General features: G+C 48.6%; 1 protein-coding gene across 5 annotated transcripts in view; it reads left to right on the top strand.

The window, feature by feature from the left end:
- Window positions 1–19,596, top strand: part of LOC119957102 (microtubule-associated serine/threonine-protein kinase 1-like) — a 170,688-nt gene that overhangs the window by 99,815 nt on the left and 51,277 nt on the right. For all 5 annotated transcript variants that reach the window (XM_038784796.1, XM_038784799.1, XM_038784797.1 and 2 more), the window contains 5 exons: window positions 3,358–3,518; window positions 5,994–6,069; window positions 7,482–7,691; window positions 12,009–12,110; window positions 16,786–16,918. In XM_038784796.1, coding sequence (XP_038640724.1) covers window positions 3,358–3,518; window positions 5,994–6,069; window positions 7,482–7,691; window positions 12,009–12,110; window positions 16,786–16,918 — 682 coding nt within the window. The remainder of the gene's footprint in view (window positions 1–3,357; window positions 3,519–5,993; window positions 6,070–7,481; window positions 7,692–12,008; window positions 12,111–16,785; window positions 16,919–19,596) is intronic.

The raw sequence follows: 19,596 nt of genomic DNA, 5'->3' as shown, positions 1-19,596 counted from the left end.
GATTCGCTGAACTTCCTCCGTGGCAAGTATATCCTTTCTTAGGTAAGGAGACCCAAGTTGCGCACAATATTCCAGGTGTGGCCTCACCAAGGCCCTCTACAGTAAGACATTCTTGCTTCTGTACTCAAGCCTTTTACAATGAAGGCTAACATACCATTTGCCTTCCCAACGGCTTGCTGTTATTGCATGCTTGCTTTCAATGATTGGTGTACTAGGACACCCAGGTCCCTTTGTACATCAACATCTCCCAATCTATTACCGTTTAAATAATACTCCGCCATGCTGTTTCTCTGTCCGAAGTGGATAGCCTCACATTTACCCACATTACACTGCCTGTGCCATGTATTTGCCCACTCACTAAACTTGTCTAAACCACCTTGAAGCCTCTTCACATCCTCCTCACCACTCACATTCCCACCAAGTTTCATGTCAACAGCAAACTTGGAAACATTACTTTTGATTCCCTCATCTAAATCATTGATGTATATTGTGAATAGCTGGGGCCCAAACACTGATCCTGCCGGAACCCCATTAGTCACTGCCTACCACTTTGAAAAAGACCCATTTAATTCCTACTCTGTTGTCTGTCTGCAAACGAATTCTCGATCCATGGTAATATATAACCCCAAATCCATTACGCTTTAATTTCTCACACTAAGCTCTTACGTGGGACTTTATGAAAAGCTTTCTGAAAAGCCAAGTACACCACATCTACTGGTTCTCCCTTATCGATTCTGATCATTGTGTCCTCAACAAATCTCCAGTAGGTTTGTTAAACAGGATTTCCCTTTCACAAATCCATGCTGACATTGTCTAATCCCGTTGATATTCTCTAAGTGTTCCCGTTATCACATCCTTTTTAATAGACTCTAGAATTTTCCCTATTGCTGATGTTAGGCTGAACGGTCTGTAATTCCCTGTTTTCTCCCTCCGTCCTTTATTAGATATCGGGGTTACATTTGCCACCGTCTAATCTGCCGGGACTGTTCCGGAATCTACAGAATTCTGGAAGATGACAACCAACACATCCACTATTTCCATGGCTACCTCCTTTAGTATCCTGGGATGTTGATTATCAGGCCTTGGAGATTTATTGGCTTTCAGCCCCATTCATTTCTCCAGAGCTATTTTTCAAATAATACAAATTATCTTCAATGCCTCCTTCTCACATCACCCCGAATTCTTTAGCAGTTTTTGTGTCTTCCTTCCTAGTTGTTAAATTGCTTCGCCATTTCCTTTTTCTCGATTATAAATTCTCCTGTTCTGGACTGTAAGGGACCTTGGGCGGGATTCTCCAATCCTGCGGCAGATTGTTCACGGCGTCGTATTTTACGACGGCGTGAACGGGCCGCTCCCACGGCTCATTCTGGCCCCGACAGGGGGCCAGCACGGCCCTGGAGCGGTTGGAGCCGCTCCAGCTGCTGATCCCGGCACGAACTGTGCGCCGTGGGATCCGCGCATGCACAGTTGCGTCGGCACCAACGTGCGCATGCGCAGTGGCCTCCTTTGATGCGCCGGCCCCTACGCAACATGGCGCAGGATAACAGTGGCCAGCACGTAGGAAAGGAGGCCGCCAGCCACCGAGGCCGGCCCGCCGATTGGTGGGCCCCGATTGCGGGCCAGGCCACATTGGAGGCCCCACTCCCTGGGGTCGGACACCACTCCCCCCCTCCCCCCCTCTTCCCCCCCCCCTCCCAAGGCTGCCACCCGACGCTTACACGCCAAGGTCCCGCTGGCCCAGAACAGGTTAGAACGGCGCCAGCCAACCACGCCGACGACAATGGCGCCAATTCTCCGCTCCACGGAGAATCGCGTGCCGGCGTCGGGGCGGCGTGGTCCATTCGCGGGGATTCTCCGGCCCAGCCCAGGGCTGGGAGAATCCCGCCCCTTATTGTGAATATGTGGGGCCCAAGCACTGATCCCTGCGGAACCCCACATGCCACTGCCACTTGAAAAAAGACCCATTTAATCCTACCCTCTGTCTTCACTAATCCTTTTCTTTTTATATACTTGCAGAATCTTTTACTGCCAACGTTTATGGTACTTGCAAGTTTATTCTCATACTCTATTTCCCCCTCTTAACCAAATCTCTTTGTCCTGCTTTGCTGAATTTTGATCTGCTCCCAATCTTCAGTCTTGTTACTTTTTCTAATAATTTTATACGACTTCTCTTTGGATTTAATACTTTCCTTAATTCTGTAAGCCACGGCTGGGCCGCTTTTCTTGTTGTAATTTTGCATCAGGAAAGAATGTATAACTGTTGCAATGCACACATTCGTTCCTCAAATGTTAACCATTGCCTATCCACCGTCACGCCCTTTAATGAAACTCCCCAATCTATCTCAGCCAACTCGTACTTCATACATTGACAAATTCCTTTACAATTGAGCGTGACTTCCTGACCATTGTATTCCAGCCCCCGACTTGAGATAAACTCCGCCAGCCATTTTTGCACCTGTTTTTAATTATTTGTGTACTTTGTTATTCCAAACCCTTTCATTCCGAGTTTCCCGTCATTTACCACTCTGAATGAACCGGGGTTTAGAGGGTCAAATGATTAAGACAGGTTGCACAAACCTGGCTTGCCTTCCCTCGAGCTTAGATGTGTGATGGGCAATTGGATTGAGGTGTTTAGAATGTTCAACAGTTCCGATAGGATAGATATGCAGAAAGCATTTCCTCTGATGGGGGAATCAGGAACGTGGGGACATAATCTTACCAGATTACAAGAGCCAGGCTATCTGGGAGGGGAAATCAGGAAGCACATCTTCCCACGAAGGATATTAGAAATCTAGAATTTCCTCACCCCGCCCATGCAAAGAAGTTTGAGTTTTCAAGACTAAGATTAATAGGTTTTTGTTTGGTGAGGTTGTTAAGGGATCTGGAGCTGAGGCAACGTTATCGGAATTGAGGTTTGGATGAACCATGACCCATTGAATGGTGGGATAGGCTTCAGGAGCTAAATCCTCCTGTTCCTAACCTGGATTGGGGGAAGTGATGGAACATGAATCCCAGTGTCTGACTTAAAGATGGCGGTTAGACAGTGGGTCAGATTTACTGGCCCCTCCCAGTGACGTGTTTTCCGGAGGTGAAAGCGGTTCACCATTGGTCACTGGTCCAATCTTCCAATCCCGCCGAGCTCTATGGCGTTTAGCGTGGCTTTGCCTGCCCCCCCGCCAGGGAGGTGCGTCGCTTTCGGCGGGAGAAGGCACGTAAGGTTGGTGAACGCGGACATCACCATGAGCCAACGTCTTGGGAGGGGACGGAAGGTACGTTTTGCTCATTTTAGATTTCTGCGGCGGGGCCCACCTCCTCTCTCACGCCCGTGTTTTTGTTGTTTCCTTTCAAACCCCACAGTCGTCATGCTCGTCACAGGAGAAACTTCACCAGCTGCCCTTCCAGCCCACAGTGGACGAGCTGCATTTCCTGTCCAAACACTTTGGCAGCACAGAGAGCATCACTGACGATGATGGGGGGCGGCGCTCCCCAGCGGTGCGCCCACGCTCTCGAAGCCTCAGGTCAGTACTCAGATCCAACAGCAACGCGATAATGACCAGTTCATCTAACTTTTAGCGAATGGTTGGGGAAGAAATATCGGCCAGAATGCAAGCTCTTTTCAAAATTGCACCACGGGATCCTGTGCCTGTTTGGTGTCTCGTTTGAAACTCGGCGTCTCTGACAGTGCAGCACTTTCTGAGTACAGCACTGGAGTGTTAGCCTGACTGACCCAATATCTCCCAAAGTCAAACTCCTCCTCCAGGCGAGGATTTGCAAACTCTGCTCTCCTCTATACTTAAGGTCGTTCCATCAATTCTTGTGGGTATTCAGACGAGAGAGCAATGTTGGAAAGTGTGCACGTTATTCACCCAGTATCGAGCTTCCTCTTTCAGAGGTCCCACGGGCTAGAGGCAGAGTAAAGCTTTCCTACTCCAAATTGTGAAACCTTGATTGGCGCACTGTAGAGGTCCAGGTCCAGTGAAGGTAAGTTTCATTGCAAGCCAATCACCAGCCTGCCTTGGATATGTCGCCGTTCATGAACTGTCGCTGGATCAAAATCCTGGATCTCCCTCCCTAACAGCACTGTGGGTGTACCTACACCCCATGGACTGCAGCCCACGGGCTCAAGAAGGCAGCTCACGGGGCAGCACGGTAGCACAACGGTCAGCGCATTTGCTTCACAGCGCCAGGGTCCCAGGTTCAATTCCCGGCTCGGGTCACTGTCTGTGCGGAGTCTGCACGTCCTCCCCGTGTCTGCGTGGGTTTCCTCCGGGTGCTCCGGTTTCCTCCCACAAGTCCAAAGCTGTGCCGGTTAGGTGGATTGGCCGTGATAAATTGCCCCTTAGTGTCCAAAAAGGTGGGGTTACTGCGTTACGGGGATAGAGTGGAGGTGTAGGCTTAGGTAGGGTGCTCTTTCCAAGGGCTGGTGCAGAATCGATGGGCCGAATGGCTTCCTTCTGCACTGTAAATTCTATGATCACCACTCTCTCAAGGGCAATGAGGGATGGGGGACGAATATTAGCCTAGCCAGCGATGCCGACACCCCACAGAAGCGTTTATATAATGTTCTTCAAGGCCTTGAGACAGCCTATGGTGCTTTATAGACAATGAAGTACTTTATTGAAGCATAGACGGGACACAGCCAAATCCCACAAACATCACTCTGATAAACACCATCTGCTGTATTTTTTTAGTGATGTTGATTGAAGGATAACTATTGACCAGCTCACAGGGGAGGACCCCCCCTGCTGCTCTTTAGGATATTCTGCCACTTCTGACAGTGCAGCACTCCCTCAGTACAGTGCTGGAGGCCCAGTGTATTCAGCTGGTTGAGTGGCACTCAAACCAATGCTGCTGTGACTCGGAGGTGAGAGTGCTACCCACTGAACCACAAGGTTGTTCCTTTACGATAAAACTGCAGTGATGACAGTATTTCTGTGTTCTCATAACAGGGACCATAAACCTGGAAGAACATGTTCAGATACTTTGGGCCAACATGGGGAAGAGGGTTGAGGTGGTGAATGGTCAATTTTGGATATTCAGTAGGATGTTTTTATTTTGCACAGAGGGCTGATACCTTTTAAATGACGTTCTAGTCTCTGACTCAAAGGTCACTCATTTCAAAAAAAAAAAATTTCGAGTACCCAATTAATTTTTTCCAATTAAGGGGCAATTTAGCGTGGCCAATCCACCTATCCTGCACATCTTTGGGTTGTGGGGGCGAACCCCATGCAAACACAGGGAGAACGTACAAACTCCACACGGACAGTGACCCAGAGCCGGGATCGAACCTGGGACCTCAGCGCCGTGAGGCAGCAGTGCTAACCACTAAGCCACCGTGCTGCCCTTAAAGGTCACTCATTTTAATGACCCATTCTCTAATAATTCTCAGTGTGGAATTCGTATCATAAGACCATAAGACACAGGAGCAGGGTTAGGCCATTCGGCCCATCGAGTCCGCTCCGCCATTCAATCAAGGCTGATATTTCTCATCCCCATTGTCCTGCCTTCTCCCCATAACCCCTGATCCCCTTATTAATCAAGAACCTATCTATTTTTATTAAAGACACTCAGTGATTTGGACGCCACAGCCTTCTGCGGCAATGGTTTCCAAAGATTCACCACCCTCTCGGTGAAGTTCCTCCTCATCTCAGTTTTAAAGGATCGTCCCTTCAGTCTGAGGCTGAGCCCTCTGGTTCTAGTCGCTCCTACCAGTGGAAACATTCTCTCCACATTCACTCTATCCAGGCCTCTCAGTATCCTGTAAGTTACAATGAGATCCAGCCACCCTTTGATCTTCTCATGATAACACCCGAGTCCGAATGCTCACTAGTTACTGAAAAGCCAACAGGTGCAAACAGTTGTTCACTGAAGACAGTGAGGTGCAACACCTCCAGGACGACAAAAGTAGGGCCATTTGAAGTCAGTTCCAAAAGTGACTCTTACCAATGGGCTTGCTGGACCGACACTAACTTGTGACGTTTGATCTGTTATAGCCCTGGTCGCTCTCCTTCTTGCTACGATAATGAAATAGTGATGATGAACCATGTCTACAAAGAAAGGTTCCCAAAGGTAAGGATTGTGCTCATGTCCCCTTTATCCATTGCGTTAATAAGTCCTCAATCAGACCTGCGACCATCATTTACGACATTGCTCCAATGACAATTAGCACTGAAGAACTTGGCCTTGAGTGTTGGGACTGTCTGTGCTGTAGAGCTCGTTATCAGCCTTCGATAAGGGGCTTTGGAGCGTGATGGAGCAATACTGCAACGCATAGAGCAGGAGCTTTGCCGTGAGTTAGAGGTGGAGATGGAATTGGAGCCTCTAAGGCTCAGTTTGATAAGATGCATGGTTGGAGAAGATTACAGCAATTGTTACTCTGATCTGAACCATGTCTGACCTTGGAAGGCAGAACGGCCACAAGGGCAGCACGGTAGCATTGTGGATAGCACAATCGCTTCACAGCTCCAGGGTCCCAGGTTCGATTCCCAGCTGGGTCACTGTCTGTGTGGAGTCTGCACATCCTCCCCGTGCGCGCGTGGGTTTCCTCCGGGTGCTCCGGTTTCCTCCCACAGTCCAAAGATGTGCGGGTTAGGTGGATTGGCCATGCTAAATTGCCCTTAGTGTCCAAAATTGCCCTTAGTGTTGGGTGGGGTTACTGGGTTATGGGGATAGGGTGGAGGTGTTAACCTTGGGTAGGGCGCTCTTTCCAGGAGCAGGTGCAGACTCGATGGGCCGAATGGCCTCCTTCTGCACTGTAAATTCTGTGGAAAAAAATTCTGTGAAAAGAGGTCACCGAAACGGAACTATTCACAGTCATTAGCACTGACTAACCCAAAGGACTGGAGAATCAGGTGGGCGCAGGGAATACAGGACCCGGCCTGCTGAGTGGACGCCAATGGGTCTTAATGACCCCGACACAAGCGGCAGGAAATGAATTGGTGCCCGCCGCCAATCCCGTTTCCTTCACCGCCGCTAATTCTCCAACTCACCAGGAACTCCGCCACCTGCGCTTTGAGGCGGAGAATTTCGCCCAATATCGTATGTTACCCACTACATTTACACTGTAGTTAATATTTAACACACTCATTAGATACTGAATATACAGCCTGACAGGTTTTCTTTTTACAATTTCCTCCCTTCAGTGGACTGTGGCTGAAGGGTCTTAAACAGGGGTCCCTCCCCACCCTGTCCTTGTGGCGGTTGTGCCAAGCTTTATTACATCCCTCAGCAAGTCGTGGACCTGGGAGGACCAACCAGTTATGGACAGACAAAAGAATGTTTTTCCCAGAGCCCATGGTACTCTGGCTACAGTGAGATGAATGCTCAGTGATGCTGAAGCAGGAATTTCTTGGCAGTCAGGATTTGAACCTCCTACTTGAAAGCCTAGGTTTATGTCAGCCTCCGCAGTTGGCTTTTAACTTGTGAGACAACAGAATTCCTCCTCAAACTGAGGCCAGTTATGCATTTAATTCCCTCTCCAGGCCACTGCGCAGATGGTGGAGAGGCTACAGGAGTTCTTCACGGTCAATGCTCCAGAGAATGTACTCCCCTTGGCTGATGGGGTCCTCAGCTTCATCCATCACCAGATCATCGAGATGTCCAGGGATTGCCTGGATAAATCGCACGAGGGGCTCATCACTTCTCGGTACTTCTACGAGCTGCAAGAGAACCTGGAGAAGCTGCTGCAGGATGTGAGTCAGCTCGCACGTCACAAATCATGCGGAAATCTTATTGATTGTGAGGAAATTGAAGGTGGTCTTAAGGGATTTATATTTGTATTAGTAAACATTAGAAATAAGGGATAGTGGATTTCATTTAATATTTATGTGCATGGAAGGGTAAAACCTGTAGTTAGATTCATGCTGGACAAAGATGTTTCCGTTCCAACTGTGTCTCTATTGTGCTTGAAGAGGGTTAAGACGTGAAGAATAAATAGAAACAAGTCGTTGCTTAGCAACAGAAGGCCCTGTCCCAAGGGATGTGAGTCAGCCCGCACGTCACAAATCATGGGGAAATTGGAAGCAGACATTGGAACAAAAACAGAAACTGCGGCAAAACATTGATTTTAACCGGCTGTACACGGCCCGCCAATGGCAGAGGGAGATTGTCCCACCTCAACCAAATCGGCCTTCACCTTCCCCACAAGACTAGCAGAATTAAACTTCCGGAGCCCTCCCCAATCCCGGGCCACTTGAACCCCCAAATACCAAAGTGGGTTGCCGCCAAGCGGAATGGCAGCCGCCACCCCCCCTGATCCTACCCCTGGCGGGGAGACCATAAAATACTCGCTCTTTCCTGAATTCAGTTTGCACCCCGAGAACGTCCCGAATCTCTGAAGCAGCTCCATTATACTTCCCACTGACGTGCTTGGTTCCGAAATATACAGCAGCAGATAATCGGCATATAGGGACACCCTATGTTCCATCACCCATCCCCCTCCGAATCTCACTATCCCCTTCCACAGCCCTGAGCTCCTTATCACAATGGCCAGGGGCTCTATAGCCAATACAAGCAGGGGGGGGGGGGGGGGGGGGGGGGGGGGGGGGGATAAAGGGCACCTGCAACTCCAACCTATTGGTCAGGAACTCTGGTTCGGGTCCCCCCCACACTTCCCATCCACCTCCAAAATCTCCTCTATCAGTTATTGGCGTTCCTCCCTCTTCCTACCTATCCACTTTAGCCTTGAACGAGATCACCTCCCCCCCTCACTACTGCCTTCAGAGCCTCCCAAACCACTGACTGCGTAACCTCACCCTGTGCAATTAAACCCCACATATTTCTCGATCCACCTTCCCGATCTTATCAAAAAAACTCCGGTCCACTAGTAGCCCCACATCCCATTCTCCACCCCGACTTCTGGGCTATTCCCTTTTCCAAAACCACATCCATCCAAAGCTGACCATGATCTGAAATCACAATTGCCGAGTACTCCGACTTCCTAACCCCAGCCAAGAGTGCCTTCCTCACCGTGAAAAAGTCAATCCTTGAGTACACCTTGTGTACAGAGAAAAAAATGAATACTCCCGTTCCCTCGAGTGTAAGAATCTCCACGGGCCACTCCTCCCATCTCCCTCATGAGCCCAGCCAATGTCTTTGTCTCCCCCCCACACCATTACTGGGCCAGCGAGCGTGGCTGAGATCTGTCCACCTTCGGTTCCTGCACCATGTTCCAATCCCCCCCCCACCCCACTATCAGCTCATGGATATCCAGATCCGGGATGGCACCCAGCACCCTCTTCACAAACCCTACATCACCCCAGTTGGGGCCATGTACGCTTACCAGTGCCACCAACCTCCCCTCTTGCGCCCCCGTCGCTATCACGTACCTGCAGCCTTGATCTGCCACCACCTTCTCCATCTGAAACTGCACCCTCTTGCCCTCCAAAACGGCTACCCCCCCCCACCCCCGAGCCCTACTGTCATACCCCGAGAGACAAACCTGACTCACCCACCCCTTCACCTGATCCTTCACCCTCAGATAGGTCACGTGCAGCATCACCACGTCTGCCTTTAAGCTCTGCAAATGTCTAAAAACGCTCAATGTCTTTACTGTTCCCCTGACCCCCTCATGATCTGTGTCACTATTCTGACCTGGGGTCTCTCAAACCCCCCCCCCCCCCCCCTCCTACCCACCATCATCATAGCCCTGGACGCTGCTCCTCCGTCCTGACTCCCCCCTCCCTCCCAGAATCCCCCCCATCCACTTCCTCTTACAAACACCTCTCCCAGTATCGATCCCACCCCCCCCCCCCCCAGCTTTCACACCTCCCAGGCCCATCGAAACCTGTTCAATCAGGTCCCAACAGCCGCGGCCCCTCCCCCCCACCACACTCCCGTTCGCCCGCCAACCTTTGTTTGTCAGTGCGGTGACCCCTGCCCAGACCCCGCTCCCCTCATTCCCCTCTTCCAGCACCCAATCTCTGAAAAAACAAACAAAACCTGTGCAGACATCCCCCCCCCAGACATCCCCCCCCTCAACAAATACAAAACAAGAAACAACCAAAGAGAGAGATAAAGACAAAGCCTAGTCCCCTCCCCTCAGTCAAGTCCCAATCCCAGTCCCATCTCTCATTTCAGTCCTTCAGCCTTCCCAAACGCCTCAGCCGCCTCCACCATCTTGAAGTAGAAATCCCTCGAGTTGTGCATCACCCTCAGCTTTGCCGGGTAGACCACTCCAAACCTCACGCTGTTGGTCGCTTGTTTAAGATGGAGATGAGCAGGAGAATTACTTCTCAGAGGCTCGTTGGCCTTTGGAATTCTCTTCCCCGGAACCCAGTGGAGGCTACGGGTCATTCGCTATATTCAAGGCTAAATTTGACAGATTATTGATTGACAAAGGGGTCAAGGGTTAGAGCTGCGGTGGTGCACCGTCAGGAGAGCGGAGCTAAGGCGACAATTAAATGTGGCAGACCTAACTCGAGGGACCTCGTCTTGCTGCTATTTCTTACGATTTTATTATTGTTTGAATTATCCTTGCAAGATTGACACATTGGCTTCCTACCATACGTACGCGCCATCCTAGATCTATTCTGGAGTGGGGTTTGAACTCACAACCTGAGTGTGAAAGGAGGATGCCACTAACTGATCCAAGCTGACACATGGCTCTTGTGCTAGTGGAGGGTTGAGATCAGGGAGATCAGGGAGAGGTAAACCATGTGGTTCAACCACGATTTAATTGAATGACAGAGCAAACCCAAGCGGCTGAATGACCTAGTTTTGTACCAATGTGGCATTGATAATTATTATTGCATTTGTTTAATCACCTTTGGCCATCAGGGAATACTTACGCAGAATTCTCCATCGTGCTGGATTATGGAAGGGGCTTGATGATTATTCAAATGAGGATTATTCTTCTGCATGTTTTGACTAAATTACAAGTATGAATAACTTTGTACATACTGGGTGCTGGACCATCAGTGTTGGGGAGATATATCCGTTTCTCCTTTTACCAAGCACCCAATCTGAGTTATGTTTGATAGCGAGGTGTCAGAGGGCAGTGAAGGACAACTGATTCAATAGACCCCTCCACCCAGACCATTCATATCACTGAGCCGAAAGCAACGTCAGGCAAAAAGGATGCTGGGTGTTCACGGAAACGTAGAAGAGACTTTCGAGCAAATACCTGTAATGTTTTTTGATTGGGCTGATGTGAACAAAGAACATTACACTTTATTTTATGAACAAAGCTATTTATTACTAACACTATATTAACGAATAACTAAAATGCCTGGGATGAATATAGTTGGAAATAAACGTCTATCACTAACTTATACTAAGATACAACAGAGCCACTTAAAACTGCGACTGCTATCTGCTCCTCACAAACTCCTTCGGAGGCACCACCTGGTGCATCCCAGGTTTTGGGACTGCCTACTCGCCCCACCTGCTGGTCGGATGGTAGAACTGCAACAGTAAAACATATAACTTACAATACACATGCAGATCATAGATCATAGAATTTACAGTGATGATGAACTACTCATATTATGTACAGATGACAGTCTACCTATCATCACAATACCTGGTTAATATTTACAGCACACATCCCTCAAGCTGCCTGGACCTTTAATTCATGCCTCATCGTGTTCATGGAATCTTACTCCATAGAAGAAGGCCATTTGTCCCATCATGTCTGTGCTGGTCCTTTGAAAGGACCATCCAAAGAGTTCCACTTCCCATTTCCAAAATGCTCTTATCAAAAAAAGAAATACTCAGAAGGTAATTTCCACATACTTCAACCAAATGGTAAAGAATTGAATTCATTTAAAATCCGTTTTGTTGTTTCATTCTATCTGAATGACCGATCAGTGCTGGGAATGTGATTGGGTTGGGTGAACTGACTGGGGTGGCTTTCCTGGCCATGATGGTACCAGGGAATTGAATTAGTATCAGTCGTTCCCAACTGGAGCGTTTTGGTTGTTTGCGTTCAATTGCCTTCAGCACCCTTGCAGAGATGAAAGTGTTATCGGTCACCTTTATTACAGGCGATATTCTCTAACTCCTTCCAGGCACACGAGCGGTCCGAGAGTTCAGAGGTCGCTTTTGTGACGCAGCTGGTGAAGAAGCTGCTGATCATCATCGCACGGCCTGCACGGTTACTGGAGTGCCTGGTAAGCCATTTTGTTTTGTGCAAGTCCAAAGTGAATGTTCCATTTCCCAATAGTATTACACTCCGTCATTCAAATATTCTCTTCAGACACCACAACAAAACGGAATCTTTGGCTTTACTCTGGGCTAGTTCTGTAGATTTTTGCCCACATTCATGTGGACCAAAGCGCACCATTGTCATGTAGCTTGCAGGTAGATCACGTGAAAATCACAAATTTATTTTAGTATGATTTTCGATTATAAGAAATGGGTGTTGCCTCAAGTTGGGTATTTCTGTTTAGCATTATACTCCATATATGTCAACCCAATATCTATGTATCTACATTGTGTATTTATCATATGTTTTGCTTGGCCGGCACAGTGGTTAGCACTGTTGCTTCACTGCGCCAGGGACTCAGGTTCGATTCCCCACTGGGTCACTGTCTGTGCGGAGTCTGCACGTTCACCCCGTGTCTGCGTGGGTTTCCTCCGGGTGCTCCGGTTTCCTCCCACAAGTCCCGAAAGACGTGCTGTTAGGTAATTTGGACATTCTGAATTCTCCCTCTGTGTACAATAACCTCAATGCAGTGATAATGCAAACCTACTTGTGGCACTAATAAAAATTATTTATTATTATTATTTCATGTCTGGAACGATCTGCTTGAACTGTACCCAGAACAATACTTTTCACTGTATCTCGGTACACATAACAATAAATCAAAATCCATTTTACTCATGTTTTTTTTCCCCCAGTGCTGTGTGCAGTTAATTTAAGGTTTATGTCAACAACTGGATTTATGAAGTACATTCAATGTGGTAAAATGGCTCAAAATCAGATAGGAAGTGACAGCAAGCCAATGAAGGTGATCAAAGAGTCTGTGAAAGGATGAGAAAGAGGCAGAGAGGTCTGTAGAGGGATTCCTAAATCTTCTGCCCTAAGCTGGAGGTGCAGCTGTTAATGGTGAAGCAAAGGAAATTGGAGATGTGTGAGAGGCCAGGCAAAGGTTTAGCCCTTTCTATATGAACTGTTGTGCACAAAGTCTTAACCTCTTGATTTCAGGAGGTAAGCTGTCTCTACATTTGATGGAATAAAAGCGTTTGAGTTTCACTAATGTGGCGGCCTTTTTTCTGGACTTCGAAGAGTATATGGCGAAGGGTCATTTTGATTCTCGTCACCTCTCTTGTTTCCAACATCCATCAAAAATAAGTCTTTACTGGGCTCCCCCTCCACTAACTTCCAAACAAATGATGTGGGCATGCCGGATCGTTTGAAGGGAGAGAAATAAGAGATTGCACTTTGGCAGATGGATGGCAATGAAACATTGTCCACACTGCGGGCGGGAGTATCCATATCCCAGACGCGTGTTTCTCACCGGGGCGCTGTTCACTAGTGGTGCAATCTCTCTTTCCACCGTTTGTCAATGGGATTTCCCATTGAAGCTCCCCCCCTCGCTGCTGGGGAACCCACGGGCGAGGGTGCGCTGTCAGTGGGAAGAGAGAACCCCAAAATCCAAAGAGTTCTGACCTATATCCCAACTGCTGATATCCAGTTGGGACACACAGTCCGGGTCGCTGGTCCAAATTCCTTCCGAGAGTATGGAATTAAGCGACTGGAGTGCGTAGGATGGTTCGTGTCTTACACACGAACACCTGTGCAACTGTGCACCAGATCTAACTGCACTGGCACCCCTGTGATGGCTGATGCTTATTAGAACGGTAGAGTGCTGTAGCACAGAATGAGGCCATTCAGCCCAGCCGGCCTCTGCTGGTTCTTTGGATGCGTTAGTCTGACTCCTCCCCCCACCCCCAATAACTCTGCAAAATGATTTCAAGCCGGTTGGGATTTGAACCTGTGTTGTCTGGATTATTAAGCACTATAAACACTGATTTAAATTCAGCTCACTTGATTAATTTAATAATGGAGGCAGAGAGCTTTCACCGCTAAAATAATCCATCCGCTTCCATGACCTTGAACCCATTCGGTCAATTAAAATCTGAAATGGCCAAGTGAGTTTCAAGCTCCCCCAACGCGTCCCCTCCCCCTTTCTCAGTATTGCGTCACTGTACCTCGGTACACGTGACAATAAACAAATCCAATCCAATCCAAGCGCAGCCAGCTAGGAGCTCAGCAATCCATTAAACAATAAGCCCAACCTGACCGAGTCACTGCGATCGATTATGACCGATTCATAATTTGCTCATTCGCACATGACTGGGGTGCCTCAGCTGGGTTATGACTGCGGGTACGAGCTGAGTGCTGCCAATCCAGCACTGGGGAATACTCTCAATATGAATGAACGGCTGCATTGCCTTGCTGGGAAGGACTCATCTGTGTTTTAAGCTATTAGCTTGAAGTCTCCTGTCTCTTCCGGCTTCCCCATCATAGAAAGCCACCTTGATATTGGGATGAATGCTTCAGTGTGTTTGGGGCTGTTAAAAAGGTTTTTGCAAAGAAGTGATTGGTTAAGGAATGCGGGTGTGTTGCCTACCCAAGCAAGGAATTCATGTGTAGAGCAAAAGACGTACCTAATCTCCACTTACTGGTTCCCTCACAGGAACCTCAAGGATGTTGGTGGAAATGTTTGTTTTGGGGGAGAAACTGGGAAATATTTCTTTCAGGTTTGGGGCTGAGGTGAATTGTTAATCTGAAACGGTCCTGTTTTTACATCAGTTCTGACAGATGCTGTCTGTTTGCAGTGGGAAATCTTCCATTCATCGTGATTTATCCTGCGTTTATTTATAGGGCCTTTACCTTGGTGAAATGTCCCACTGTTATTCACAGAAACAAATTATCAGACAATGTTTGACACCGAGTCACATGAGGAGGTGCTGAGCTCACTGACGCAAAGCTCAGGCAAAGAGATCAGTTTGAAGGAGCATGCTTAAAGAGGAGACTGAGATAAGGAGGTTTAGGGAAGGAATTCCTGAGCTCTGGGTGCAGACAGCTGAATGCACAATAATAATAATAATTTTTTTATTGTCACAAGTAGGCTTACATTAACACTGCAATGAAGTTACTGTGAAAATTCCCTAGTCGCCTCATTCCGGTGCCTGTTCGGATACACAGAGGGAGAATTCAGAATGTCCAATTCACCTAACAGCTGAGAACACTTAAGGAGTCACCCGATTTCTCCACAGTCACAGCAGGGTAGCATGGTGGTTAGCATCAATGCTTCACAGCTCCAGGGTCCCAGGTTCGATTCCCGGCTGGGTCACTGTCTGTGTGGAGTCTGCACGTCCTCCCCCTGTGTGCGTGGGTTTCCTCCGGGTGCTCCGGTTTCCTCCCACAGTCCAAAGATGTGCGGGTTAGGTGGATTGGCCATGCTAAAATTGCCCGTAGTGTCCTAATAAAAGTAAGGTTGTTGGGTTACGGGTATAGGGTGGATACGTGGGTTTGAGTAGGGTGATCATGGCTCGGCACAACATTGAGGGCCGAAGGGCCTGTTCTGTGCTGTACTGTTCTATGTTCTATGTTCTATTGGCAGATATCTTACCTCGCCTCCGTTTTCCCGTGTCCAGTACGTCGGAAAGGTATTCGGTATCTTAAAACAACGACACAAACAAAAAGAGATAATTGGGGGGGAGAGGAGGAGAGGGAGGGGGGAATAAAGAGGCCCAACCATGCCCAACACATAACAAAATACACGGCATTGCGCCACCCCAACAGAAACAGGGTAAAGGAACCGATGAGGGAAAAGGGCTCGCCGGACAATTAGAAGGGGAGGGGGAGAGTGAAGAAGAGGGGGAGAGAGAAGCAGGGGACCCAACGAGAACTAAACACCTCCTGGAAAGTGAAAAACAAGAAGCTGTAACCATTGTAATAACGAAAGACAACCGGTGTACATAATGGAAGATGGCCAATGTAAATATATTTTTCCAATGTATATTCACGCTTATCTTCGCGCTGTATAATACGGAAAACCCTTAATAAAAACCTTTCAAAAAATGTTTCTAATTGGAGGAGAACCCAAGAAAGGTTTACTCAGAGCTGCTCCGTAACTTTCCATGTCCACCGGATGTCTAAAAGCATTTTACAGGGAATAAAGTAGTCACTGTTTTAATGTCGGAGGCACCCAGTAAACTCTCACAACCAACATTGTGTTAATGATCATATAATCGCCTTATTGTGATGTCAATTGAGGAATGCACGTTGACCAGGACACTGGAGATAATTACCCTGCTTACCATCGGGATAGTGCCATGGGATATTTTACATGCAGAGTAGACAGATGGGGCCTTAGTTTAATCCAGGAGACAGTGCAGCAGTGCGCCAGAACCGCACTGGAGTGGCAGCATTGATGCTTTGTGCTCCAGCCTCAAAGTGACACTTGTGATTCACCGGTAAAGAGTCTTACAACACCAGGTTAAAGTCCAACAGGTTTGTTTCAAACACTAGCTTTCGGAGCACTGCTCCTTCCTCAGGTGAGGAAGGAGCAGTGCTCCGAAAGCTAGTGTTTGAAACAAACCTGTTGGACTTTAACCTGGTGTTGCAAGACTCCTTACTGTGCTCACCCCAGTCCAACGCCGGCATCTCCACATCATTCAGCAGTAAAGCAAAGACCGCTTGCATGCATGAACTGCCCAACTCCGAGGAAATTCGTGGCCTGGCTGATTGATTTTTGAAGAACTCGCCAAGCTCACCAGTGCTGCATTAAACCCACTTAAAGCCATTTCTTATTTCCTGCCCACTTCATTCAGGAGTTCAATCCAGAGGAATTTTACCATCTACTGGAAGCAGCCGAAGACCACGCGAAGGAAGGCCATGGGGTTAAAATCGACATCCCCCGTTACATCATCAGTCAACTGGGACTCACCCGGGACCCCCTGGAAGGTAAGGGCACTTTGCTTTTTGGTTTAACCCTTGATTAGCTGGTGCACGTCAAATATCGATCACTGACCAATGTTACCAACCTGCCCCACTCCCGAATCAGGAAATAATCAAGGGAAAACGTACATTTAAACCTTAAGAGGAATGCTAAAAGGCTCATTAATTGTGTTTAATTGTAGGCGGATGGCAGACATTAACGAGTGAGCACATATAAAGAGACATTTATTAAAACTGTGGTTGTGTTAGGAGGTGTATGCATGTAATGTATAACTTTGTAAATAAATCTCAGATTGAGTAAAGATTGGCTCCGGTACTATCCTTCACCAACTGGCTGTTGGGAGATGAATGGGCTGTAGTGTACTTTTCAAGTCGAAGCATTATTACTAGAGGGGCTTTGATGGACTAGAACTGGGGAACCTATTTTCATTGGCAGAAGGGTCGAGAGCCAGAGAGCACAGATTTAAGATAATTTGCCAAAGATTGAGCAGTTGAGCAGATATGTTTCTGCGCAATGGGTTGTGATCGGGAATGCAGATCTGAATGGGCGGTGGAAGCAGATTCAGTCGTAATTTTTAACAGGAAATTGGATAAATACTTAAAGAGAAAAAACAGTAGGGGCCTGCGAAGGGAAAAGGAAATGGGACAAATTGGGTAGCCCTTCCAAAGGCCATCCTTGGTACGATGGGCCACTACAGCCAGTGCCCTTTCCATAAAACCATAAGACATAGGAGCAGAATTAGGCCACTCGGCCCATCGAGTCTGCTCCGCCATTCAATCATGGCTGATATGTTTCTCATCCCCATTCTCCTGCCTTCTCTCCATAACCCCTGATCCCCTTATTAATCAAGAACCTATCTATCTCTGTCTTAAAGACATTCAGTGATTTGGCCTCCACAGCCTTCTGCGTCAAAGAGTTCCACAGATTCACCACCCTCTGGCTGAAGAATTTCCTCCTCATCTCTGTTTTAAAGGATCGTCCCTTTAGTTTGAGATTGTGTCCTCTGCTTCTAGTTTTTCCTACAAGTGGAAACATTCTCCCCACGTCCACTCTATCCAGGCCACGCAGTATCCTGTAAGTTTCAATAAGATCCCCCCTAATCCTTCTAAACTCCAACGAGTACAGACCCAGAGTCCTCAACCGTTCCTCATACGACAAGCTCTTCATTCCAGGGATCATTCTTGTGAACCTCCTCTGGACCCTTTCCAAGGCCAGCACATCCTTCCTTAGATACGGGGTCCCAAAACTGCTCACAATACTCCAAATGGGGTCTGACCAGAGCCTTATACAACCTCAGAAATACATCCCTGGTCTTGTATTTTAGCCCTCTCGACATGAATGCTCAAGGTGGCAATGTGGATCCTAGATGTGAATGCGGGGCACACGGTTACTCTTAACAGTGTTGTGGTCATGTCTCCAATGTTGTGCTTGAGCAATTGGCACACCGGACCGGTGCAGTTGGCCCACTATTCAACTGCAGGAGGTGTCGTAGCTAATACCTGTCCTGTCCTCATCTGACACTCTGAAATGCGCATTTATCAGCAGTCGTCACCAGAATGCAGCCAATGGTGAGAGATCAGGGCTGGGATTCTCCCCTACCCGGCGGGGCGTGGGGTCCCGGCGGGATGGAGTGGCCTGAACCACTCCGGCATCGGGCGTCCCCAAAGGTGCGGAATTTTCTGCACCTTTAGGGAGTAGGTCCACGCTGGAGTGGTACCCGCTCCACCTGCCGGCGCGAACGGCCTTTGGCGCCCCGCCAGCGGTTGCTGATGTCATACCGCTGCCGCATGCGCAGGGGAGGGGGTCTCTTCGGTCCCCGCCATGGCATTCACCATGGTGGGGGCAGAATAAAAAGAGTGCCCCCATGACATAGGCCCGCCCGCCGATCGGTGGGCACTGATCGCGGGCCAGGGGGCACCCCCCGGGGCCAGATCGCCCCGTGCCCCCCCAGGACCCCGGAGCCCGCCCGTGCCGCCAATCCCGCCGGTACCAGAGGTGGTTTAAACCACGCCGGCGGGAAAGGCCTGTCGGCGGCTGGACTTTGGCCTCGCGGGCCGGAGAATCGCCGCGAGGGGCCCGCCGACCGGTGCGATTCCCGCCCCCGCCGAATCTCGGGCGGCAGAGAATTTGGGACACAGCGGGGGCGGGATTGACGCCGGCCCCGGGCGATTCTCCGATCAGAGAGCACAGTTCCCCTTTTGTGATTACTGGCCCTTTGAGGATATGTCCCTCTTTACACACCAAGCTCAAAACCCTGTCCTTCCATGCGCACATTGTCCTCCACGTTACCCAGACTTCCCTTTTCTGCACGCCTTGTCCCTCGTGTCCACACTACCTTCGCATCTATCACTGCCCCCTTGTGTGTGCACTTCCTCTTGTGCACACGCAGCCCTCTCCCTCGTGTATATGCTAGCCTTGTGAGCACGCTGAAAAAAATTACAGGTCTCCTGATGGCCAATTAAAGAATCTTGATAAAGCTTTGCAATTAACTTCCTATTGTGAGCCCAAATCAAACCCCAACAGTGACTAGGATACTGGGCCAAGACCCCAATAAGTTTAGTTTATTTGGAAGTCTGTGCGGAAAGAATGATTCGCTCCCGGAGTGATTGCATGAAGAAATAGGGCGTTGGTATTTTAAAACAAAAATGTATCATGAATACAATATTAAACTCTTTAACGTCAC

This window comes from Scyliorhinus canicula, chromosome 25 (genome assembly GCF_902713615.1).
Source record: "Scyliorhinus canicula chromosome 25, sScyCan1.1, whole genome shotgun sequence".
In the NCBI taxonomy this organism is placed as follows: domain Eukaryota; kingdom Metazoa; phylum Chordata; class Chondrichthyes; order Carcharhiniformes; family Scyliorhinidae; genus Scyliorhinus; species Scyliorhinus canicula.
Note: the sequence above shows the minus strand (reverse complement) of the source record. Positions and strands in the feature narration are given on the sequence as shown.